The 27,552-nt window shown below is 43.1% G+C and overlaps 1 protein-coding gene across 2 annotated transcripts in view; it reads right to left on the bottom strand.

Moving 5' to 3' along the window:
* The window catches only part of NRK (Nik related kinase), a 275,460-nt gene extending 258,854 nt beyond the window's left edge, over positions 1–16,606 (bottom strand). For both annotated transcript variants that reach the window (XM_083159430.1, XM_083159431.1), the window contains exons 1-2: positions 16,375–16,606; positions 1,094–1,159 (exon numbers count right to left, since the gene is read on the bottom strand). In XM_083159430.1, coding sequence (XP_083015556.1) covers positions 1,094–1,159; positions 16,375–16,431 — 123 coding nt within the window. In that variant the 5' untranslated portion in view covers positions 16,432–16,606. The remainder of the gene's footprint in view (positions 1–1,093; positions 1,160–16,374) is intronic.
* Positions 16,607–27,552: the final 10,946 nt, after the last annotated feature.

The raw sequence follows: 27,552 nt of genomic DNA, 5'->3' as shown, positions 1-27,552 counted from the left end.
TATACAAACTCCGCACAATTAGGGCCTTGGAGGGAATTAAACCCATGACTTCAGCGCCGAGAGGCAGCAATGCTAACCATGCTAACCATTATACGGTTCGTGCTGCCCCAAATGTTTTCTGTCATTGTGCGGGGCCAAGGTGGAGCTTGGTCTAGTTCCACCTCACTATTACTGTTGCTCACACGTCCACCAGCATACTTCACTCTGCCAATAACTGCTGTCTCCCCTCTTCCCTCATAACCTCTTCACACTGCCAACCTCTGGAGTACTGTCCCATAATCTCAGACTGGCATCCAACATCCCAATTTTTAAATGTATTTTAAAAACCAACCTTGTTACTCTTCATTCGGTTCCCCGTGCGTTCGCGGGCACAGAGAGATACATGCTCACCGTCCTGCTCGCACCTAGTAGTGCGGGCGTGAGGCGGCATTGGTGCGGGGAAGGGGGGGGGCGCAGGCCAAAGGAATGCCAATGTTTCATGGTAATCACTAGGTGTTGGGAGTCGGCAGCTGACATCAGCGGATGTCAGCTGCCCGCTTGCTTACCGCACAGGGCGCCGGCAGATCAGAGACACCATAGAGGTGTCTCTGATCTGTGAGTGCTGGAGAAATCATTTGATGGTCGCAGACCATTAAATGATTTCTCCCTGGCTGTGAATGGATGATTATGCAAAGCACCCATTCGCAGCTGCGAGGAGGGACCGGCTTCTGGCGGCCTTTGGTGGGTCCATACTACAAACTGCCAGAGAGGAAAGCTGAATAGACTGAGCCTCATGCACTTTTCGGTAAGGCACATTGATAGAGCAGCTGCCAGAAGAAGATTGACGTCATTTAGGCTGAAAGCATCATTGTAAGTCTCTAAGCATTTATAAATTGTACTGTATAATACATAGAGTGTTACTTATAAATGCGTAAAGACTGTCACAGATTATTTCTTACAGATAATTACAGCCAAACCCAAAATTAGCTGTATTATAGCACAATTGCAACTGTAATACTAATCTGCCATGTAAAGGTGCTTCTGACACTTATGAATACAAACAAACACTATAGACTGACTACTGTGTGGAATTTAAGAACTGAAATATTCCAACCTTGTAGACTTGTCCATAGGTCCCATTTCCAACAACTTCAACCAACTCGAAGATTCCTGCGGGGTCCTGTACAGAGGTAGAAAAAGAGATGGGAGGTTTATAAGAAGCTGTTTAAAAGCTTAAGCACTTACGTATATTAACCAGTTTCCATTGTGAGGATTTGATGTATAAATCCATTTACTTACAAAATAAATAGGAATGTATTTCAAAGCAACAGTGGTAGAGTTGATCTTCACCTATTTGTGTCAATACCGATGTATCTTAATGACTAATGTATTTTGTTTCATCAGTCATTTTATTTTTAGACAGAGGTAAATTAACTTAAGCTTCTAAAATAGAAAAGTGGTGATGTTGCCCATAGCAACCAATGAGATTCTGTTTATCATTTCCTTATTGTATTCTAGAAAATAATAGACAGAATTTGATTGGTTGCTATGGACAATATCACTTCTTTTAATTTTTAGAAGATTAAGTGGATATAGTCCCTATAATGCATTTTAGGCCATGAAGTCATCAATGGCAACTCCATTACCTCCAACATGACCCATTCCATTAGGTACAAAATGTTCGGTACTTATGTAATATCTGGGCTCCCGTTTTTTTTATGACACTGCGTACCCTAGCGGGGCTCGCTGCGCTCGCCACGCTTCGGGCACGGTGGCTCGCTGCGCTCGCCACACTATATAAAATCAACTCCATGCGTAATTGGATAGTAGGGGTATGAAAAAATGGGGTGCATTTAACATGGGAGCCCAGATAATACATAAGTACCAATTGTTCTGTTTCTGGATTTCCCTTCCAGTGGCAGTTACAGATGTGAGCCTGCAGCACAGTCCAATCTTCAAAAAGGGGAGCCACACCTACTGCCACCCCAAACATCACTGTCCTGGACTCACTAGCATACCTCCCAACATAACCCTCTCCAGGAGGGACACATTGTTCTGCTCCTGCACTTCCCTCTTAATTTATAATTGCCATCACCTGTGTTGAAGCCCCTTTCTTAGCAATTTACCTGTTCAACACAGGTGATGGTAATCATATATTAAGAGGAAAGTCCAGGAGCAGAGCATTGTGTCCCTCCTGGAGAGGGTCCTGTTGGGAGGTATGCACTAGCAGTTGATGTGATCCCCTCTTTGAATATTGGACTGTGCCGGAGCCCCACATCTGTAACTGCCACGGGCAGGGAAGTCCAGGAACAGAGCATTTTGTACCTAATGGAATGGGTCATGTTGGAGGGTATACAACTCTAACGCAACTTAAGTTGAAAACTTGTACTGAGGAGCCGATAAGTGCTCAGCATGCCATAATGCTGCTTAGTCTATGAATAGTATTAATGCCATGAGGCCGTTTTTTCCCTTCCTTTTCCTTGTTAAATAGAAATCATAATAATACTATAAAATGCACTGTAACTGACCATTTACATTACAGTATGTAATGTGTCTAGCTCATACGTATATACCCCTTTTACACCAGCCTAAATAACAGGAGCACACAAAAACCCAGGGATGCAGGTGGTGTAAATGCTCCCATTTGAAATGACCCGGGTTGTGAGTAAACAGGTAACCTGGGTGGATGCAACCCAGGACCCATTTACTGCAATGCAATAGCGGGTGCTGGGAAATGCTCTCATCTCCCAGTGCCGGCCCAGGATCCGCCTCCGGTGACATCACCCACTCTGCATTATGCGGGGGGGGGCACACCAGTGTGAAAGATGAGGTCGCACCCGTGTTGGAATCAGGTACAAAATCCTGGGTTCAACCCAGCTTGTAGATGTAAAAGGGGAACACCCTGCATCCATTATATATACACACACTGTACAGAGATATTATGGCCTTTCTACAGGTGCGCACTATGGGCCTGATGGTATGCGTACACATCAGTTTACATGTGATCACACAGAGGAAACATTATTCGATGTTTACTGACCATTGAATGATTTTTCCTCTCTTCTCAGATAAAAGTAAGCCAATGCAGTTAATTGAAACCGGGGTAAACAGACACTATGCATGCGCCGTGCCCAGCCCTGTTAACTGCATTGTACTGTATAGGCTCCGGGATTCTGGACAGTGGTGGGAACACAGTGGGAAACACCCATCAGTTAGGCCAATGGCAGCCCCCCTGTTATGCTTAGGTAGGGGCCGCCACTGATTAGTATTGACCTGCAATGTTTTATTGTGGAAAATGTTATTCTAAAGCTGGCTACACACCTAAAGATTTATCCCAAATGCAGGAAAACAGCCAATGTTCATTCAGACAAATTGGATAAAGCTGTTTAATGTAACCATACCTCCCAATATGACCCTCTCCAGGAGGGTCACAATGCTGTGCTCCTGGACTTTCCTCTTAATGTATGATTACCATCACCTGTTTTAAACATGTTAATTGATGAGATAGGTGCTTCAACACAGGTGATACTAATCATAAATTCAGAGGGAAGTCCAGAAACAGAGCATTGTGTCCCTACTGGAGAGGGACATGTTGGGAGGTATGATTTAACAAAATCTGATAAATTGTATTTGCCCATTTTCCAGTGTTTGGGAACACATGTTTGATTGTTATTTGCTCCCATACATTACCAGATTTTTGCTCCACCAGGTGGTTTGGACAGACAAATTTTTAGGTGTGTACCCAGCTTAATCCTAATTATAAAGCACGATGGTATATGCTGGCGCTATTTGAGTTAATGTTTTCGGACAATAAGTACATTTACACCACCTCTATCAATGCAGAATAGCATGGCTTTATTTGCAATATCCTGTCACACATTACTGTATTTATTGACACTTATTCTAAAGACACAGTTGATGAAGCCAATGCTCACATACACAAATTAGTCACATTGCTTGTTTGGCAGACCACAGTAATTCCCTTGAAAACAAAGCACATTTGAAGCCATTTCACTGATCATTTGAGTAACTTGATCCACATGGTGAACTCTGCAGCAGATGATCCCACTGAAAGTAAAGCAAAGTTCTATTTGCTTTAGATTGCACAGCTGGCTGTCCTACTTATAAAATCCCCTTATGTAAGCAAAGGAGGGCTGCTGTAGCTGCTGTATGCAGGAACAGCTGGCCGATACCTGTATTGCTTTATTTTTTAACATCTGTTTTAGTGTAAAGTCATTGGCCACTAACCAGCATGTGACAAGGTTTGGCTGGTACAGTATGTACAGTATAGTACAGGGTTAGCCTTCCCACTGAATTGGATAGAAGCAGTTTAAGGAAGAACAACTGAAAACAGATCACTTCAAACTTCAAAGGCATACAGTATGATGCTCATCGTCAAGTATTTACATAAGATAAACCCACATTACTTTGATTGGCAGTTTGGGTTACTTGGTACAAATATTACATTTTAATACATTCCTAATGCCACTGTCATCCATTGCTTTGCTACACGTCTGTGTTTCCACCTCCTTTCTGTTTTTATTAAAATAACTGCTGTTGTTTTTAGGGAATTACAGTGATGATTGACAATTGCCAAAAAAGTTAAGACTTCTTCTTAATAGTAGCCAAGTAGTTATGCCAAAACAGAGCTACAGTATAGCGAAGCTCTTGAAATCATCCAATTGTTTTGTTGTTGTTGTACATTCACGTGTGGCTTGTTTTCCATCTACAGTAAGTGATTATGTATGGGCCTGCAAGTAAGCAGGACTAGCTGACTTGGTGGTGTAACTAAGGGGTGCGGACTGCAAATGGGTGGTACCCACAGAGGGGTAAGTGCCAACTCCTATTCAGTGGCAAGAGCAGGGTGCTGCACCGTAACATTAAATGCAGCACCCAGTTTCTTTCACTGTGCACTCACACTAGTCTTCAGGGGCAATCCACTTCTCTGGGACACCCCAAATGCCAAAACAGGGATTCAGGTTGTGAAGCCACACCCCTTGCCCACAAAATCACTTACTTTTTGTACTGGTGCGTGCATTTGGCACCTGGACATTGCACACGTCACCACTATTTGTAATGGCCCTGAGCTGATTGTTAGCAGATACTGTAGATTGACACCAAGGGGGAAATTAACTAAAGGAAATTTGTAAAAAATAGGTGTATTTGTATCCAGAAATACACTTATTTTTGACATTTACTATCCCGAAAATACGGCAATTTGTATTCGTATTGATAGCACATCAATACGAATACGAATTGCCGTATTTTCGGGATAGTAAATGTCAAAAATAAGTGTATTTCTGGATACAAATACACCTATTTTTTTTTACAAATTTCCTTTAGTAAATTTCCCCCCAAGAGTGTAGTGTGCACCACAATGGAAAGTTTGTGGACCATTTACAATAATCAGGGGGAAATTTATCAATGAAAATACACCACTATTTGGCATCCCGGTAGACAGTTGTATGCAAATACGACTGCCTACACGTATTTTCGGCATTTACTATGCAGAAAATACATAAAATTGTATTCATGGCACATTTGTATTTACAAATACAAATGTATACGCCATTGAATGAATACGAGTAGGAATTACCATTCATTCGATTGATATGTAAAATACGGCTGCAAATTGGCAGGAAAACACGCCTGGAAAATACAACTATTAGCGTATTTGGCTTTAGCCTGCACGGATCAGTGAGATCCGTGCAGGCTTCAGTGTAAGAAAGTAAAAAATAAAGAAACAATAATAATAAAGGTGAGGGAGGGACCCCTACTCATTCTGTCCCCCTTATTTCGGGAACCAGGACCGGCCCTTGACCCGTGATTTTAGACTGGAGATTGTTACAGTATATAGAGTAATTTGGGCTGAAAGACCATTTTAATAAGGTTGACCCTGTCCCATACCCCTACCCTAGTACTCAGGTATGTAAACAATGGGCCAACGTTTAGTGAAGTAAACTGCCGGTAGCCATTAGTGATAAAAATGCCCAAATATTTAAATGATTCTGACCAATGTAATGGAAATGACATCTCTGGGGTGGCTGGGGGTTTTCCGGCTAATGGCATAATGCAGAATTTGTCCCAATTTATCAATATGCCATAATATTTACCATACTCATTGAGCACTAAAGGATTGGACATTATCATGTATAAAGAATAAGACATCATCAGCATATAATACAATTCTGTCCTCCCTGCTACCCACCCTCAGGCCACAAATATCAGATGAACTCCTAAGGAGGTAAGCAAGGGGCTCAATAGCAATTGCAAATAAAGTGGTGGAAAGGGGGCAACCCTCTATAGTTTCCTGATAAAGAGGGAAAGGGGAGGAGATTAAGGAAATGCTTGAGTAAACAGGAAAGTCTTGAGTCTGTTTTTGATGCATTCTAAACAGCATTCTGAGGGGAAGTGAGTACCATAAAGTCATAGCTGCATGGTTAAAGGCTCAACACCCAGACGAATTACGGGAGATCCTAGGTACTGCTAAAAGTCCTTCATCTACAGTTTGCAGCAATCGGGTGGGACAGTATGGAATCAGAAGCTGCTTCAGGTACCTTGGGCCTTGGTCATGTAGGGCTTTGAAACTCAGTAAGTTGATCTTGAAAATGATTTACCATTTTATGGGCAGCAAGTGAAGGGAGTAGGGAATGGAAATTATGTGGCTAGAAGGGGCTGGTTGGTTAATAGCTTGGCAGCTGTTTTTTGTATCAGCTATAATCAGTGCAGTTCTTTTGCTGGGAGACCAAGGTAGAGGCATTGCAGTAATCCAGACAAGATGATACACATAATAAGAGTTTTGTCATTCTGTACCCCCAAGTGTCAGTCCAGTTGGATGGCTATGCTGCAGTCTTTAGAGCAATAGTTGCTAAGCAACAAAATACCAGGTGCTGGCTGGGGGTGCATTGCGAAGCAGCTACTTAAGAGGGGTGAGTGATCCCTCAATAGAAAGATGAAGAAAAAAGAGAATAAAGTAGCACTACTACACCAATGAACATTCAAAGTATACCATTTAATAACATATAAAACATTTAAAAACCCTTCAAATAAAGTATACGGGATCTGTTCCTATGTATACCACCAGTTGTGTCCGCATAAGCTCCAATATTCCAATTTAAATTTTGGGTAGATGGAATATCACAGTCCCCACGTGTGGGTGGTTGAGTTTTATAGTTACCACAGTTGTATTCACCAGAAGAGTCCGGTTCCGGGGCCTTGGTCCTGGTTCCGGGGCTGGTCCGGGGTCCTGGGCTCCAGGGCTGATGTTTCCGGGGTCCAGGATCCGAAGTAGTCCAAAAGGGGTTCCTAAGGAAGGAAATCCTACTCACCTGGTCCCCGGTGACGACCTCGGCATCCTCTCCGGCAGACACGCTGCTCCCGGCTGGTACCCGCTCACGGACTGGAGAGGCGCAGAGATGTTCATCTTCCGCGCCTTTCCTCCGAATTATTCTATTGGCCGCCTGGCGGCCAATCAGGAGCCGAGAAAGTCGGCTCCTTCCTTCCTTAGGAACCCCTTTTGGACTACTTCGGATCCTGGACCCCGGAAACATCAGCCCTGGAGCCCAGGACCCCGGACCAGCCCCGGAACCGGACTCTTCTGTCCAAGAGCCCCGGACCCCGGACCCAGGATCCAGGGACCGACCTACGGGCTCAAGGTAGGTAAGTATCAGTGTGTGTGTTATGTGTGTATTAAACTTTTATTTTTCAGGGTGTCAGTGTGTTTTATTTAACTATTTTTTGTACTGTAGAACTACAAGTGCCAGCGGGCCCTTTAATGCCCCGCATGCTGGGACTTGTGGTTCTCCAAGTCCCAGCATGCGGGGTAGGCTTGCTGGGACTCATAGTTCTACAGTAGAAAACAATAGTTTTTATTCAATTTTTTACACTTTACATCAGCCCGATGCCCACCGCCCAGGGGCATCGGGGACAGCCCCCGACTTTCAGCATGGGCTGGTAAGTCCTGGAGGGGGGGGACCCCTTCATTGGGGGGGTCCCCACTTCCCCAGGACCCCTGCCCATGCTGACCAGCCAGGGGGATAATGCTTTGGCCGCGGGACCTTATATAATAAGTGTCCCCCGGCTGTGGCATTACCCTGCTGGCTGGTTGGGTCTGGTGCTGGTTCTTAAAATACGGGGGACCCCTAGTCATTTTGTCCCCCGTATTTCGGGAACCAGCGCCGGAGCCTGGTGCTGGTTTCATTAAATCAAGGGGACCCCTATTTGTCGGGGACCCTGATTTTATGTCACCAGCACCGGCTCAATGAGCCCGGGGCTGGTTATGCTCTGGCGGTTTTTTTTTTTTTTTTAAATTGCGATTTCCTGCAAACGTGTGATTTTCATACATGAAAATCGCACATTTTCAGGACTAAACAAATCGCACCAACTCGCACCTATTCGCACTATTTGGCCCGTTTTTCGCATCTCATTAAATATGCGAAAAACAGGCCAATCTTGCGAATTTAAAAAGTGCGATGTGGTGCGATATAAAAACATGCGCATTTATCTCAATCCATAGAATGTCACCCTCAGTGTCTGTCCGCAGTCTTATTATTCATTCCTCCATTTGATTTTCTCCTTTCACTTATATACTTAAAAAAAGTTTTGTTTCCTTTATCTACTGACTGAGCCATTTTCTTGGCATGCATGATCACTTTCTTAGCCTACTTGCGTCTGGCAAGATACACTTCTTTGACATTATTATTTTGAGTCTGCTTGTATGTCCTAAATGCCATCTTTTTTGCTTTTACACTAGTTGATACCTCTTTAGTAAACCACACTGGCTTCCTTTTCCTGGTACTTTTCTTAACCCTTTTGATACAAAGGTCCGTTGCCTTTAGTACTGCACTTTTTCATTTTTTCCACCTCTCCTGCACTCCTTTCAAGTTCCTCCAATCCGCTAATGAGTCGCTTAAACATCTCCCCATTTTTGCAGTCAGCCTTTCTAAAATCCAACACCTTAGTTTTTGTGTGACTGGAGTTGGACCCTGCCTTGATACTAAAACATACTGCTTGATGATCACTGGATCCCAGGTTCTCACCCACATATATGTCCGATATCCTGTCACCATTTGTGAGTATTAAATCTAATATTCTCCTCTCAATTCACATCAGGTAGATTAAAGTCTCCCATAATTATGACTTCTCCCTTTAAAGCCATTTTAGTGACATCAAGCAATAGGCTCCAGTCCAAATCCTGCCCCTGGCCTGGTGGCCTATAGATGACCCCAGTACGAATAATATCCTTCTCCCCCATTTCTATGGTCACCCAAGGGGCCTCAGTTTTTTCTTCAATGTTTTGTATTAAAGCAGCATTTATGCTTTTCTTTACATGCATTGCTACCCCTCCTCCGATTCTTCCCATTCTGTCCTTCCTAAATAAATTGTATCCTGGTATAGCTATGTCCGAGCCATGGTTCTTATTACACCATGTCTCTGTGATAGCCACAATGTCTAGGTCATCCCTTGACATTATTGCAATTAGATCAGGAATTTAGTCTCCTAGGCTTCTAGCATTTGTACACATAGTTTTAAAAATTTTGCCTGTGCATCTGTTATTCCTAGCCATGTTCAGACAGTACAAAATCGAAGTCTAAGGGGCCCATGTATCAAGCAACATTTGCGGTTAAATCCCTGAAAACATCAGTTTTCGGGGGTTAACCGCAAATATTAAGTAGCACTGAAATGTATTAAGGGGGACCGCAGCAGGAATCTCCGATCCCTGCTGCGATCCCCCCCTGCAGCACCGCCGGCCGCATCCCCCATAGGTTTCTATGGGGGATGCGAAGCTGCCCGATGTATCAACATCGGGCAGCCCGGCATCGCACCCCTGGGCTATCGCCATTCTGATATGGCGATAGCCCATTGTAGCCTATGGCTACACATCGCACTGCCCGAGCAGCAGTGCGGTCAGCGGGGTCGCGGGGGGTCAGCGCGTAACCGCGCATGCGCAGACCCCCTGGCTTCCGGCACCGGGTATTGCAGGGACAGGCTCCTTTCGGAGCCCTGTCCCTGCGCCTGGCAGATAATACATCCCGGTGATATGATCACATTTTACAATGCGATCCTGGGCGGTAATATTCCGCCCAGATCGCATTGTAAATGCGATCAATGATAAATGGGGGCCTATAGATGAAATTAGCTGTTTGATGATGTTGTTCAATGTCTGTTTTTCTTTTTTACTGTTCAGAAAAGCTGCAGGTCACTAATTCTAAGAATATATTGAGTCTGTTCAGGTCAGGCTACAGCTGAACACTAATGGCCAAATGGTCAAATGAGATAATTTGCACTGTGTTTGAGTAGACAGGCAGAATGCAACACTAAACTATGTGGCCCATAATACTGTAGGAGGGACCCTGAAGCATTATTTTCATCTATGCGACCTCTAGCTCTAGGACCGATCCCATACAGTCATGCTAGAATAGGTTCAACTTCCACAGTAGTTGGCAGTCATAGTCAATGCTCAGTGTTAACGGGGAGTTGTCAGAAATATATTTACTTTCATATCTAAAGTGGCGCATGCGGTGTAAGAGATCTCTTGTGAGAAGGGCCAAGTCAATCCTTAAAAATGAAGAGTGAGAATGGGAGAAATAGTAATATTGCTTCACAGTTGGATGTTTTTCTCTCCAAGCATCGATTAGGCCCATCTCAGAGAACAAATTAGTAAAGGTGAAAGTGCGTGTTTGTGGGGGAGGGTTAGAGATCAAGGTCCTGTCTAGTTGTTTATTAAGAACATTGCTGAAATCTTCTAAACATATGGTAGAAGTACCAGGATGAGAGGCCATAAAATTTGCAAGCTGCTTAAGTACCTCTTGAGAGTAAGGGTGAGGGATATATACAGTATAGCGGCCAATATAACAGGAATCAAGTTAAGTTTATATTTCAAAAAGACATACTTTATCTACCCCTTGGATCCATCTGAACTATCTCTAGGTAGAACAACACAGTTTTTTACATATTACAATAGAAACCCTTTTAGAAGCAGAGGAATATGAGGAGTGGTAAGACCAACTCACCCACTGTTTTTTAAAAGTGACAAAATGTGAGTGCCCAAGATCTGCGTTTCCATCAAATATATCGGGGTGAATTTTTTACTTGACCTAGGACCAATGACCTCTTCAACTTATCAATGATTCCCCTTACATTCCAATTAAGATAGGTAAGCATTGCCATATCCTACAAAAGAAGCTCAATGTTATAGAAGCTGTAACCAACCATACATCCCAAAGTACATACAACCATCTCTGTCAAGCTCGACAGCTTAAAGTCACGCATATTCAAAGTGCTCTCCATGTGAACTGCCATCTGTCCACGTGTGACCAATGAGCCTAGTTGTAGGCGTGGCAATCTCGCCTTCCTGCCTCGACTTGTTCTAAATAAGGAGCTCCCCCGACGTGTTTTACTGCATGGGAGAAGAAATTTGCAGAGGAGTAAAACTGAAAGAAAAACTGGAGGAATACATCACCAGGTTGCAAATGCATGTTTAACATAAACAGCCCATGGGGAAATATCCACATCATTCAGTGGTCGCCAACCATCGAATGACGTGGAGTGTGCATACATATCTAAGTGACTCTCAGGTCACTTAGATTTGCGTGCTCCCTCGACAGGAACTGGGTAGGCAGTTTTATAAAGTTTGACCTTACACCCCGGATTCACATGTTTATATTTCATGACATGCAAATTTTAATCTAGATAGCATATCATCCCGTTTTAAGTGTTTGTTGCTGCTTTGTTGCAGTGCAATTTGTGTCTGTAGTTTGGGACTTGTACCCCATTCACACCACAAAACAAATTACCGGGTTAAAGCTTTTCAACCCGGTAATTTGCCGGGAAACCCGGGTTTTTTGGTGGTGTAAAAGGGTCAACACGGGTCTTAAATCCTGGCATTCCGACCCTGCTCTTGACCAGGGTTGGAATGCTGGGATTTAAGACCCGTGTTGACCCTTTCACACCACCAAAAACCCCAGGATTTGCAGCAACACCCAGCAAAATTACCCGGCACTTAAAAATGGCTGGTGTGAAAGGGGTATTAATGAAATATAGATCCAATGGTTGGTGATTACCCAATATTAGTGGATACATCTTTACTGCAGAATCTTTACAAGGCTGTTTAACATCATTACACCAGACATTCAGTGAGGAGAGAATAAAGGTCCATACACACAACGATGTGTCACATGTTAACTACCATCGTTCATTTTCACCCTTGAAGTGAAAATGAACGACCTCAGCATTGCAAGTGATCACTGGAGCATGGGGTTGTTCATCATCATTAAGAAGACATTGTAGTGTGTGCATGGGCCTTAAGATGCTGATGGAGATAAATGCAGTGGCACCCTACTACACTACAGCAATTTAGGTGATGCCCTCTCAGCCCACCCTTGATTCACCGCAGAGCAGGGAGAGAAACACACGCTTATGGCGATTCCCACTATATTGTTACAATTTGCTGTATTAGAACAATAAAACTTACACATCAGGTAGTGTATACACAGGTTTGTGCATTCCTGCTGGTAGGCACTGCTGCACAGCCAAATTGAAGATATCGTATGCGACCCGGTGCAGTTCAATTGTCCAATTGGGCATCGCCCAATAGCCCATCCTAGTGTGTACCCAGCCGGAACGGTTCCTTTCCATGCTCCTCACAAATGTTGGGTACAACTTGATTCAAACACTAAATCAGAGCAAGGGGCATCACTACCCCTAATATCAACCAGTGCAGATAGCTGCAAAATGGGGCTTGTTTTATCTTTAGGAGGGGTGTGGCCTCATGAGGGGCGGGGTGTGACTGAATGATCTTGCAGCTTAAACTGCCTTTTTTGGTAATCCAAAAAAGTAGTGGCCCCAGGGAGTTCTGTGGCTGCAGTGTTGGCTCAAACACAGTGACAGGAGCAAGATTCTGTAGCACTTGGCTCCAGTCACTGAACAGGAGCTGTAATTTTGCTGACACTCCATGGGACGCGGCCCATTCTACCCGCACCCCTTTGTGATACCACTGAATGAGATCATACAGTAGATGCCTTTCTAATAGGGAACTGTCAGGATACATTACCAGATGCAGGCAAAGTGAATAGTGGTACCTCTATACCTATTAATACCTCATTTAAACCCCTCTACAGAAAAGATGTTGGTGCATGCAAAGCCAGAACCAAAAGTGGTAGGAGGAGGGAGGTGGGGGGCACCACTGCCCATCTCGCCTCTGGGTACCTGGTATGACCTTATATCCTGAGTTCACATGTTTATATTTCATGACATGCCAATTTTAATCTAGACAACATGTCTTAAAGTAGTTTACTAATTTGATATAATAATTGTTTATTGGGTAATGTTTTAGTAAACCAGTTTGGATGATCAATCTGACTTGGTAGCCATCCGTTTCATGGTTTGCAAAAGCATGTGTCCAATGCATGAAAATGGTCTTAAGGTGGCCATACATCAGAAAGATATTGTACCCAATCATACAATCTCAATTGATTGTAAGATGGATTGTATGCGGATTGTGTGCACATCTTGTGTACACAATCATGCAGCAGATGGATTGTATGACTGATTGTATGATGGATTGTGAGTAGATTGTGTGTCCAAAAACCACCAAGGACTGCCGGGGATTTCAAGGGAAATTGTAAACAATCATGAGCGCAATCGATCTTAAGATATAGTTATAGATAACCCCTATACTGCTGAGCCACTTTTTGAGCCAAAATGTATAATTTTAATACAGTATTCATGCAAATATTTATTTTTGAATTGCAAAAATAGCAATAGTTTACTTATTTCTCCTCACAAAATGAAGACAGTCTTTGTCATTAATCCACGTTTCCAAAGGAACAAAAAGCCAGATAAGGTTTCCACAATAAAATTTGCGATTGAAATTGATAATGCATTTGTTTTTCACATTTGAATAAAATGTATGGAATAAGATGGCAGCCAAAAAATTGATACTTTTGTGGCCTTATGGTGTGTAGGTTGCATGATGGGGGAGATTAGGATTGTTAGGTTCTCTCTTCAACTGCAAGTTCTACTAGTAATCAACAGATAATAAACACTAAACGGACACATATATTCATTTTAATGAGGGTGACTGTGACTTTACTGATGTCTGGATGAGGAATATGTTCTTCCATCCCTGAACTTTCTACTGTGCAGTAAGATCCTCTGGTGATCACAAATGATCATGAAGTAATGGCATCATCTGTTATGACACAATACTATCCACAAGCCCTGCCCCTCCATACAGAATCCAAATCATCCTAAGGGCGCTAGCCTATATTAGCCCCAATTTATTTGGTAAAAATTGATATATATTGTGGACATTATTGTGTTATCCAATTAGCAGCCATTTTTATAGGCTAAAAATGGGCCACGTGTGTTTTCACCCACCCGGTGGCTGCTTATTGACAAAGAATAATACCTAAAGGACGCTGGCACGAGGGCTGTTAGTAAAGTACCGATAGTGCCCTAAGTCATGTATGTCCAAACTATGGCCCTCCAGCCATTGTGAAACTACACATCCCAGCATGCCTAGTATTCCCTAATAGTAAAACTGTGGCAAGGCATGATGGGACTTCTAGTTTCACAACAGCTGGAGGGCCATAGTTTGGACATACCTGCCCTAAGTAGTGATGGGGTTGATTGTTGTCTTATATCAGATACTGATACTGTATAAGTTATATAGGAGGTATATAAATGTTTGCAACTATCTGTAATTTTCAACAACATTCGGGTGTTTTATAGATTTGTCTATTTTCATTTTTTTTTGTTGGTAACAATGTCAGACAGATTTTGTCTTTTGTTTCTATTGTAAGGTTTGTGTTATGTATGTATTATGTATGTATTTTATATTGTATGTATTTTATGTATGTATTTATTTTGTATGTATGTATGTATGTATGTATGTATGTATGCATTATGTATGTATTTTACAACTACACAATACACTTTGACTTTTCTACCTTTTAAGATCCCATTCTTATTATCCATTTCATATTTTATATATGATAGAACAATTTAATTGTATATTTATAGAGGAGTATTTTAACATGGAAAAAATCTCTGCATTATATTTAAAATCATCTATGATCTATGTCTAGTGTCTGTGTGTCTCCTAAACACTGCCACCTGTTGGCAGCGAGTGAAACAAGGGGTGAAATTTATTAGGAGAGATTCAGAAAGTGAGAGATTTGGTAAGAAATCTCCATTTTTTTGCCGCTTTAAAAAAAAACCTGGAGATTTCTCACCAAATCTCTCACTTTCTGAATCTTTCATCCTATTACATTTCCCCCTACATCTCTTTCTCTCTCACACATGCACAAACACAGAGGCAATGACAAGGTAGCAGACTATCTTTCAAAGCATTTGCTTTGAGCAGGCTTACTAGTAAGGGAATGTGGCCTGTTTAAGGTAGAGTGCTTGTGTCTTACTGTGGTGCATTTATCCAGGTACTGCAGGTGTACCTGGCATGAGTTTGTTAGCATCTCACACAGTTGGGCCAACTGTAATCAGGTGGAGAATCAGAAAGTGATAGATTTTGGGAGAGTTTTCCCATTTATTTGAAGCGGCAATCCTTTACACTGAAAAAAAAAAGGTAGATTTTGCCATGTAACTGATTGCCACCTTAAAAAAATGGGAAAACTCTCTCAAAATCTCTCACTTTCTGATTCCCACATCCTATTACAGTTGACCCATTATCGTAATACAATATTGAAATGCAACTACTGTTATTATCAGTTATTTATATAGAACCTATTCCACAGCACTGTACAGTATAGCTCATCAAACTTTGCCTTCCCCTACTGCAAGAATACACAGAATCACTTGAGACAGAAGCCACTGGTCCTCTTGGTGTGCCTTTGCCCCACAGAAATAAACCAGAGGACCCGAAGCATCAATGCTAACCAGTGTGCTGACCCTGTATTTTATGTATACAATCTGCTTACTACTTACAGCAAAGTTATAACCCAGTACTGGGCAATCAGTATATCTGCACACTATGTTCCAAACCGTGATGAAATGTTATCCAACCAAACAGTTCTCAGCATGCTGGGTCTGATTTTACACTGCAAAACCAATCCAAAATCTTCCTGACACATGAATATATTTTAAATTAAAAAACAGTAATAAAACGATCAATGGCATGGCAAAAGCCTATAATTTAAGCTTTATTGTCTGCAAGAGATAAGAACTTCACAAGCTAGCTAGTCACACTCAGAGTTCCCACAGGCATCAGTTCCTTGTTAACCCTTCTTCTCGTGGATAATCTCCTGATATATTGCTGTGTCCCTGTTGCTACAAAATGCCTTAGCATCTTATCCGTCCCACAATTAAACATTCTCATTCGCAGCTCTGGACCACACAGAAAAAGGTTCCATCTAAAAATACAAATAGTCATGAACTTACTCTCAAAGATGCTAAGTCGATATAGTCCAGGCTCTTAGTAGTGTGCATTTTTGCCATCTCTCTTCTGCTTTCCAGAGTTCAAAAAAGTTGTTATGTCTTTTTATTTTTACGTCTTTGCAGGGGAAATATTCTGGTATCATATGGTGTTGTCTGTGTGTGTCAGCCCATGGTTAGAACTGGAAGTATGTGTCTCTGACAAACACAGGAAACTTCACATTCAGAACAACCCGGAAAACACACTGAGGAAACAAATCTGTTTTTCTTTAAGAACTCTGCATTGGAGAGCTATTTGCTGGGGAAAGCGAGGGAAGGAAGTGACGCTCTAGAATTTTGGAAGAGTCAAGTAATAATTAATACTTTTTGTCATTTACTGCATAAATACATCTTTCCTAAATATTTTATCTATACTGTATAGGTTACATGTATGAGGTAAATCCTATATGATCAATACAGTAAATATAATTCAAGTGCCCAAAACTTTATTTGTATAGATTCATGGTTTACAATAAATATGTATAAGTTTGATTATGGGTGACTAAGAACCGTGGACAATGTTGAAATTTTCATAGATGATGTTTATTGTGTATTGGGTTTTTGCAAAGAGGAAATAATACTTTTGTAAATACCCACACACATATAGCTGCAGATATGTGAGGCTGAATGACCAATGTGCGTTGCTTTAAGCTGTGTATCTGAATAACTACATATTACAGTCATCTAACAGCCAGGCTGCCCATCATATTGGTCCCAATTCCACCAGATTTTTGTGAATTTTAATTTGATGCAATTTGCAAAAAGTTTATGTGTATGCATAGCAGTACATGTTATGTATACATTTTTGTGAGAAAACCTCTTATTTTGCTTTGTATTCAGTGGCTGACTTGTGGTTCTTGGGAATGTAAATTGCTTTAGTCCAAAATAAACTTTCTGGGTTTAGATGTATGATACGTTTCCTGCAGAATGCAGAAAGTGTGCTGTGATTCATCTCAGAGTAGGCAGCACAGATGTGATCATCCTCACAGAAAGTTACATAAAAATAACTTTGAGTTTAGAGATTGCCCATTGGCCAAAAAAGTCTGGAGATTAAAAAAAAAAAAAAAAAAAAAGTTGGCTTGAATGCAAAGTGAGAATGCCTGCAGCATATGCATCAAGTGAATTAATGGTATGCATTATTTAATTAGATACACTTTATCTGTTTTTTATTATCAGAGCCTTATTCCTTATGGGTAAGCACAAGAAACGATTACAGGTGTTTGACGTCACCATTCAGATCAGCAATAAAAGTATGTTTTTTGACTGGCTCCTCTGCAATGGACTGAAATATCTTGCAATTGTTATCCTGTGTCAATTCAATCTCAATACATTGCATGATAAATAGGTAAGAGATGTGCACCCGGACACGTATTTTAAGTTTTGGTTTTAGATCTGGATTGTTTTTGCCAAAACCAGCCTTTCGGGTTTTGATTTTCATTTCCACTAATTTTTAGTCTATTCTGAACACATCTCAGCTCACAATATTGTTTTTAGGCCAAAAGGTTGCACCAAGGTAGCTGGATGACTATGCTAAGTGACACAAGTGGGCGGCACAAACACGTTGCCCATTTAGGAGGGGCACTGCAGTAGCAGTTTTAAATACTAGGCCCCAAAGAGCACATAATGCAAAGAAACAAAGTTTTTTTTTTCAAATATTCTTCTTTAATGAAGCATGAAATAAAGTACATCCGGAATATAATTGCATTCCCATTGTGTGAATCACAAAATGTAGCATAATAGATTTATGCACAAAAAGAATAAAACAATTTGCAACATACACTTTGTAGCAATGTCTTTCATTACAAACAATCAATACAACATATAAAAGGGACAATAGAAGATTCATCTGGACCCGCGCCTATACCCAGCCCAGTCCCAACTAAAGAAACAAAGTTTAATAAACCCATCATTTCAGCTATAGGTAGCCCCCCTGGAAAAAGCTATCCAAGTTCTCCAAATCATTCAACCTCCATTTTTAATGACTTTTCATATTCTGAGTAGCAGCAAAAGGAAGATGATTTTTGAAAAAGATGATTCTTAAAAATTATGCTGTCAAAAAAAGATGATTTTTGAAAAAGACGATTCTTAAAAAAAGAGGCTTGCATGCATTTGAAGTCAGACTAGAGTACAACAAGGGCAAGAGTAAGATTCGGTCAGAGGTCAAATTGAGCAGCACACAGGACTGCACCCCTCTACAGTAACAGCATTCCTGAATTTTTTTTTGACTAAGAATAAACTCAGGCGCCTTGATATGAACTGGATTTCAGGATGAGCAGCTTGTTATGGATCTGGGTGTGAACCCACCGTTGGAGTACCGTAGCAGGCACGTGTGGACGATGGTGGTGGGCTGTGCCCTCAGCCGTGACCGCTGTTTAGGACGGTCACGGCGCACCCTACACTGACTCTATTGGCCTTCTTGGGCAGGTGACCGTAGACTGTGGATTGCTAGGCTTCTCCTGTAGTCGCCACGTTTGAAAGAGCGAGTTAAGCCTGATGCAACTAGGTTTTAAGGTAAGACAAATCTACGGCAAATGCCCGAGACAGGACCAAGAGGAGATCTAACTACAACCGCTAACTGGACAGGACACCCTGGCTAACAGCACCAGGCCAAGGACAGGGAGTGTAATCAAGTCACAGGCACGAGGCCAACTAATGATGGGGTGCCACCAAACAAAGTACATGCCAACATATAATAGTACACTTAAATCGGTGGTACCCCAAAACAGGCGTGAACCCACAGCCATGGGCCTCTCTGAATCACGGAGAGCTGGACCATGAAAATAATAACTTAGGATAAAGGGCCGCTTGCCCACAGAAAAGAAAGATAAGGAACCAGGCTCCAGAGGAGCACTTACGTGACCGGAACGAACCCTGCGGCAGCACAGGATGATAACGTGCATGCCAGGGGTGGCTTGGCAGGACTGGATGGAAATTCGCTGACCAAGACGGAACCGGATCCAGACAGGACCAGGAGTCGATAGTGACTGCACCAAGACGGGACCAAGACAGGACTGGATGCAGACAGCAGCCAGATGATGGCTGGACAATGACTGGACCACAACTGGACCGAAACAAGACCCGGACAGGACCGGATCAGGACGGGACCGGGACAGGACCGGATCAGGTATGGGACCGGGACAGGATCGAGACTGGACCAAGGCTGGACTGTGACTGGACCAGGACAGTGACTGGACGATGACTGGACCCAGACTGCAGCAGGACAAGACACTTGGACTAACAGGACCGGGACAGACCCAGACAGGACAAGACAAATCCAGACCAGGACAAGAGTGCAGCCAAGACAAGCTTCAGGGAGCAATGACCTGACAGGTGACCAACAGGAAGCCTAAAGACTGCAGCTCTCAGCAACAGAAACAGGAAATTGCAAACAGGAAACTAGAAGCTATCACCAACTGTCTTGCTGGGGAGAATGCCTTAAGAAGGGCTCAGGTGATTAACCCACCTGTGACATATCCAGCCAACCTGCCAGCAGGAATAACAAGCTCATTGTTCAGCCTTGTGAATAAATCAAGTTTCCAGAAGATATGAGCTGTAATGGCACAGACTGACCACCGGAGGCCACCAGAGAGTCGCATGCCAACCACAAACTGAACAGAACATAAAGCAGAACTGAACCATTATTAATGATTCCTAACACAGCTGCTAATGGTAGGGAGTCAGTCAGTGAATGATTTAAAAAAATTACTTTACTTAGAAAATAATACACAATATTAAAATAACATTACATATACACCAAACAATAAAAATAAAAAAATATATAAATTATAATATGGTGCCACATCAGCAGGTACTGAGGTACTGGAACAATCAATACATTACAGGAAGAATGGAAGTCAGATGGTTGAATGAATTAATTCACCACTGGAGGAAAAGTGAAAACCAGTGTCCCATTGATCCTGATGTTGGTATCCTCACCAGTGATAACGGCACCTAGGAATAAGCCGCTGGAGGAATGGTTCAATGTTGTAGCCCAGTTAGTCCTGAAATCAAGCTTCCTCTCTATGGGTGGCAGTGGATGATTAATAAGCCACTGGAGGACAATCAAGAACAGGGTACCACTGGATGTGCTTATACAGTAGGTCCTCTCTAGTTTGTGGTGAAAAGGAAGGCAATGTCCAAATAGGTGATGGTTAGTTCAACAATGTCGAAATTAAATGGTCCTAGAGGTGAGGCAAAAGCAAGCTAACGCATTTCACTACTGGCTGTAGCTTTCTCACCTTTGATAATGAGTTGGCGTTTGTGAGATGCCTCTGCTGGTGCTGCTTCTGTTATTGCTCCTGAAGGCAATACAATGACCCAGTGGGCTGTTACAGTCTTGTAGTCCTTAGTTTGCCCTGTTCCACATGTCTGTGGTTAAGTGTACAACAGCACTTTTCAGGACACTAAGGACACTTTTCTTAACGTCTCTGTACAGTCTGTGAATCACTTGCCTAATGAAGTGGAATCTAAATGGGATTTGGTACCTGGGACACAGTACATCAATCATCTGTCTAAATTCCACAGCACTAATGGCAGATACTGGCTGTATGTCCAACACAGCATAAGTCTTATTGCCCCGGTAATCCACTTTGCAACAGGGTGACAGCTGTCACATTGATCTTCTTCACAAAGGAATGTTGGGCAGTCAATTGCTTAGTTAATGAAGTAGAAGTAGTCTTCCATCTCCCCATCTGGGATGACGATTGATTCCCAGCAGCAACAAAATTAGCAACAGCAGTAGCAGTAATGCTCAAGGATCCTCAGAAGGAATTCAGAGTGGGAGAGGAGCCAGTCATACCTATGACATGGTCTGCAGGACTGCTCCTGATCCCCATTGAGGAAGAAACTGATGAGGCAGGAGTGGTGTGGATTACAGGAGCTTAGATACAACAGAAAAAAGTGATCACTGGACTGCTTATGTTCTTAGCCAAAGTTCCTGAAATTGACAATGACTTATGAATACGCTGAAGGGATAAGGGAGGATGTTCCTAGGTGGCTAGCATCCTTACCCCTACTTATTACATTTTTACACAGGCTACAGTTGTTCTTAGGTTTTTTTAAATAATTCCACACCAAAAAGGTGGATTTTTTTTGGTCTTCTACCCAGGCATGACAATGGGCTTTTTCATCTCATGGGCAACCGGTGTAGTTTAAACAAACTACATCACCATTAAAATCCTCCTTGTCAACTTCATCCTCAGTGCCAGCGACATGAATATCCGCATCCTGTTGTACTTCTGCAGTGACATTTTTTAATGTCTATATCAGCAACTAAATTGTGGGTGCTCCTCCCAGCACTTGCAGAGGGCGTGTAAATGGTGGAAGGAGCCTCCTGTTCCCATTCAGTGTTGGGAAGGTCAGGCCTAGACATCACAACTGCCGACACACTTGGATTCTCCTCGGGGATTTGTGATATCTCTGTAGTTGGTTCCTGTGCTTTTGGCTGCTACATTTACAAAAAAAAATTAGAGGGAGGAGGGCTTCCATCTGCATGAGAAACAGAATCACTAGTCAACATAGGTCAAGGCCTTAGCCTTTCATTGCCACTTTGTGTCATAAATTGCACATTGACAATTTTACGTTTCTCATCAGATAATTACATTTTTTTTTGTTATTAATTTTAGCTTCTTGGATTCGACATACCCTCCATGACATTGGGCATCAGTCTTAGCAGACTACGTTGAGGGACATGCATCATCAATGTAATGACTGGTGATAGCAGTTTCAGCACTAGTAGAAGGAAGTGGTTCCTGCTATTTAATGCTGCTTTCCCACTGCCAAGCCGTTTAAAGAACCGGTATCTTTAAACGGTATTTTAAACGGTATTAGCACATTGCAGTAGATTACCATTTTAAATACCAATTATGTACCATTCACATCGCAGCAAACTGTTTAATCCCCTGGTGTCCCCTGGTACCTGTCCTGCCCCCCCTACCCCCCTGTACCTGCCAGCGGGGGAACTGAGGATCCGGGCAGCGCGGTCCGTGCTCAGGAGGAGGACGCGGAGGAAGGTCCATTAGGAGATTGTCATTTCATCAGCGGGGGTACCTGCCGCGAATGGAAAATAGCGGGCCCGGAAATTACATATGCGCATATCGAATGATCCGTGAATTAAATATGCGCATATTTAATGGACGTCTCCGCTATTTCCCATTCGCGGCAGGGACCCCCGCCGATGAAATTACAATCTCCTAATGGACTCTCCTACGCGTCCTCCTCCTGAGCACGGACTGCGCTGCCCGGATCCCCGGTGCTAAACGTGATGAAATACCGGTTATCTTTAACCGGTAAATCAACTCTGGCGCTTTCCCACTGCAGCCTTAAATGTTTAGAAAGGGGATATACCGTTTAAGACCTGCAGTAGGAAAGGGGCATAAATTGTGTGTCCTCCATTTCTCTGTCAACTTGCTCCACCACTGGATTTATATACAGCAGCACAGAGCAGCACAACTTTACTTATATATGGCCACATAGGGCAGCATCAATGGACTTACATACAGCAGCACAGGACAGCACTACTGCTCTTATATTTGGCTGCACAGGGCAGCACTACTGGATTTATATACGGCAGCATAGAATAGCATTACTGCATTTACAGTATATACAGCAACACTGGACAGCACTACTAGACTAAGATACAGCAGCACAGGAAAGCGCTACAGGACTTATGAATGGCCACACAGTAGAGCGCTACTGGTGTTACATACAGCAGCACCATTGGACTTATATACAGAAGCACAGGACAGCACTACTGCACTTATATGCAGAAGCACAGGACAGCACTACTGCACTTATGTATGACTGCACAGGGCAGCACCACTGCCCTTATATATGGCGCACAAGGCACCGCTACTGGACTACTATACAGCAGCACAGGGCAGCACTATTTGACTTATATAAAGCAGCAAAGGACAGCACTACTGGATTTATATACAGCAGCAGAGGGCAGCACTACTGGACTTTGTACTTCGTGGCGTCTGCCTGGCAGGTTGCGGCCCTCCGACGGAAGTACCTTAGGGATTCCTGGCAACTGTAGACCTGCTGTAGGTTTGGTTGTATACTTGTAATAATTGGAACAGCGCACTGGCCGTATAACAGGAAACTGTATGGCCCAACTGGTGAGTAGCGTAGTGGATACGGAGTTAAAAACGAAGAATGACCACTGGGTAAATAATGAAATGAAATGTAGCACTTCTCGGCAAAACTGAACACGGCCCACTTGGCGTAATAATGGTAACAAAGGGTAGTACAGGGATGTCAAACTCAAATTCATCAGGGGCCGCATCAGCAGTTTGGTCACCCTCAAAGGGCCGGTTGTATCTGTAGGTCCCCCTCTATAATTATAATGCCATGACACCACAGGCTGCTCCCCCTGTATAATATAAAATGAATGCCATGACACCACAGGCTGCTCCCCCTGTATAATAATAATGCCATGACACCACAGACTGCTACCCCTGTATAATATAATAAAAGTAATGCCATGACACATAAATGATTATACAGGAGGAGCAGCCTGTGGTGTCATGGCATTATTATTATTATACAGGGGGAGCAGCCTGTGGTGTCATGGCATTCATTTTATTATTATTATTATACACGGGGACACCTCAGGAAACAGCAGATATATATTTTTTTTTTATTGTGAGTGTGATCCTCATCCTCACTTACTGTTTCTCCATCTGTCCTGCAGCTGCTGCGGCTTCCAGCTTTTCTTCACTGCTTGCTGCGGCCACACTGTCCCCGACTCCCGGTCCAGCTTCCCTGCCTGCTCCTACTTCTCTACAGACGCATGGGCGGGCGGCGTCATCGTCATGACGTCCCCACCCAGTGTCTGTCACTGCCGGGCATCAGAGGGAACAGGCGGCCGGGCCCTCCTCCACGTAGCCGTGGAGGCCGGCGGCCATGTTTCTGTATCCGCATACATATGTGCCTACAGGAACATGGCCGCCGACAGTGGAGGAACAGGTAAGGCGGCCGCGGTGGGGTGGGTGAGAGGAGGTGGCCTAGGCAAGAGCTGGGACACACTGCCCTGCGTGCTGGGACACACTGCCCTGCGTGCTATCTCCTCGCGCGGGCTACATGATGAGGTCTGGCGGGCCGGATTTGGCCCGCGGGCCTTGTGTTTGACACCCGTGGGGTAGTACTTCTTGTCAAAACTGAAGACGGCCCACTTGGCGAAATAACGGTAACAAAGGATAGCACTTCTTGGCAAAACTGAGGACGGCCTACTTGGCATAATCTGAGGCTCAGGACCAGCTGCTGGAGACAGGCCAAAAACCCAGGAGGTGAGGCTGATGTGAACCTACCGTGCGAACACTCAGGGGATTATGGGAAGTTGTTCCAGCAACAGGAAGCTCCAAGTCAAGGAGTTTTATACCTCTTGCAGGGTGCAATTAGCTCAAACGGCCACCAGATGTCATAAGAGAGCAGGGAATTGAATTCCCAGCCAGACTCAGGCAAGATAGCGGCGCCCATACCTGGAGCTGGCGGCAGATGCACCGGACCCAGCCTGCCTGCTGCCCACCGAGTACTCACAGCCTCCCGCTGAAGCAGCAGAGGGACCGAATATGCCGGACAGGTAAGTATGGGAGCAGACCCCTGCGGCGGACCGTGACAAGAGGCAGTGCTGAGCCTGTCAGGGCTCCTATAGAGTAAGGTACATAGGGACAAACGCAGGCTTTTCATGTGGGTATACATATATATATATATATATATATATATATATTAGGGCGGAGTGAAAAAACTGAAATTGAGAAATTCAAAATCGGCTAGTGTGGGAAAGTTGTGACTTGACCTGAATAAGAAACGTGCAAAAGCATTTTGATCTGAGTCAACATCTTCTGTTCTGGCAAGAGGCCTAAAGTTTCACTTTTTAGGTGAAAATGACGAAACCTATGAAGATGCTCCAATCTAGTTAGAATTATGTCAGGATGTCTTAGAGTGATTCATTAATATACTTTAGCATAGTAAAAAACAGTACGAGCTTGTCCTAGTGCAAAGTGACTGACTGGCGGGAGAAAAAATCCCTAATAATTGACCCATTTTCATGGTCACAACTGAAAATATTGTGTGTTTTCTCCTGAACGTGTTTATAATAGAAGAAGCACAAATACTCTAAATGGAATTTCATTGACACTGTGTGAAATATAACACTGCATAATAGCCCTTAATCAGACCTGATCGCAGTACAAATTTGTTCTCAAAATGGGCAAAACAAATGCTGCATTGCAGGTGGGGCAGATGTAACGTGCTGAGAGAGTTACATTTGGGTGGGGTGTGTTGAAACTGAAATCTAAATTGCAGCAGGTATTTACCCTACACAGAAACAAAATAATTCAACACAAATCTAAAGGTGGCCATACATCTACAGATCGATTGTCAGATCTGGCTGGTTGGAACAAATACCTGGTAATATCTGAATGACAGTTTTTGGCAGTTTTCCAGTATTTCAAAGCAAAGTGCTCTCATCCATTACCAGTATTTTGTTCCAAACAGACTGATCGGACAATAAATCTGTAGATGTATGGCCACATTAACTCCCTCTGCACATGTTACATCTGCCCCACCTGCAGCTGCATTACAGCATATAATTATGCCAAAGATAAGCCAATATATTAACAGTTAAATACATTAAAGTGCATTATGCTGTAATAAGTATTGCTGATCAATCCTGCCTAGCAGGGCGGTCTTTTTGTATGGGCTTAATGGGCAGGGGCCCTGACCCAGGGGCCCCCGGCGTATAAGGGCTGTATGTTGATAGCTGAGGATGCCCTTTTTCCAGGGATACCAAAATTTTGAAAATCGGCCCTGGGGAACTGCAGATATCCAACTTCAAAGCAGCAGTCCACATCCGACCTGTTAATTACAATTTCCAGTCATATTTCTCAGGTTCTCTCTGACACTAGCGGCTTGTCTCTATCATGCCCAGAACCAGAGATATCAGCCTTCAAGCAGCCGGTCCCTGCTCCAGCTCCAAACGTCTGGTGTAGTTTTATATTTTTGTCAATGGATTGCTCTGGCTCCTGATCTCTGATACCCAAGTTCCCAGCACCTCCTGAAAGTTGGGACTCTAGGTTTTTATACTAGGCTAAGAAATCTATTTCCAGATAATGGCGATATCTGCAGTCAAACTAGCTGCCCTTCCACCGGAAAATGACGAATATGAAGCCCACTCCATTATCCAACCGTCCCCTGTGTATAAAACACCCCCTACCTCCCTGGAAGTCATTTACAAGGGACCCTTCATACAGCTCAGTGCCCCCTTCCACACGTTAGTGTTCTCCCTCCCACCACCTGTGCAGTAAAGGAGTAATTAGCAGAAGTTACTGCTCCAGGTCCTACATGTTGAATGGAAGATAGAGCAGCCCCTGCCACCCGTGGGACATCAAAGCTGCTGCTGATACCACCCCCCACCCCTAGGAGGTGAGAATGGGTAAGGGCCCCAGTGCATTGCTTTGCCCAGGTGCCCACACTGCTGTTAAGACGGCCCTGCTGCCTAGAAATGAACACAGTGATTGGCATATATGTACTGCTGGACACCACTCATAGAATGATTAACCTGTTATTTTTTGAATCAATGTTCTTGTTTTTTTTTCCCCTAAACATTAGATGTATTTGTTTATTTATTTATTAACAGTTTCTTATATAGCTCAGCATATTCCGTTGCACTTTACAATAGTAGACAGTGATTAAACAAACTGGGTAATGACAGACAGACTTGGGGGGTTAGAGGGCCCTGCTGCAAGCTTACAATTTATTACATCATAATACACTTCAACGTATTTAACAGTTAATATATTGGCTTATCTTTGGCATAATTATATGCTGTAATGCAGCCCAATCATGTTCCCAGTATAGGGGATGCAACACTGTTTTTCTGTCAATAAACAGAAGTGATATGTAAAATGATACATAAGACAGTTTACACTTACTTGTAATACTTATTGTAACAGTTACTGTTTTTCAATAACAGACTGCAACAGTTATTTCTTATTTATATACACAGGATTGTCCATCTTTGTATATGCACTGCAAAGAGAGCAGCATAAATCCAATTTCATGTATTTCAGTGACACTGTGTGAAATATAACACTGCATAATGGCCCTTAATCAGACCTGATCGCAGTACAAATTTGTTCTCAA

The sequence above is a fragment of the Crinia signifera genome, chromosome 9, assembly GCF_055691185.1.
Source record: "Crinia signifera chromosome 9, ASM5569118v1, whole genome shotgun sequence".
NCBI classification, from domain to species: Eukaryota; Metazoa; Chordata; class Amphibia; order Anura; family Myobatrachidae; genus Crinia; species Crinia signifera.
This window is presented reverse-complemented; position numbering and strand designations above follow the sequence as displayed.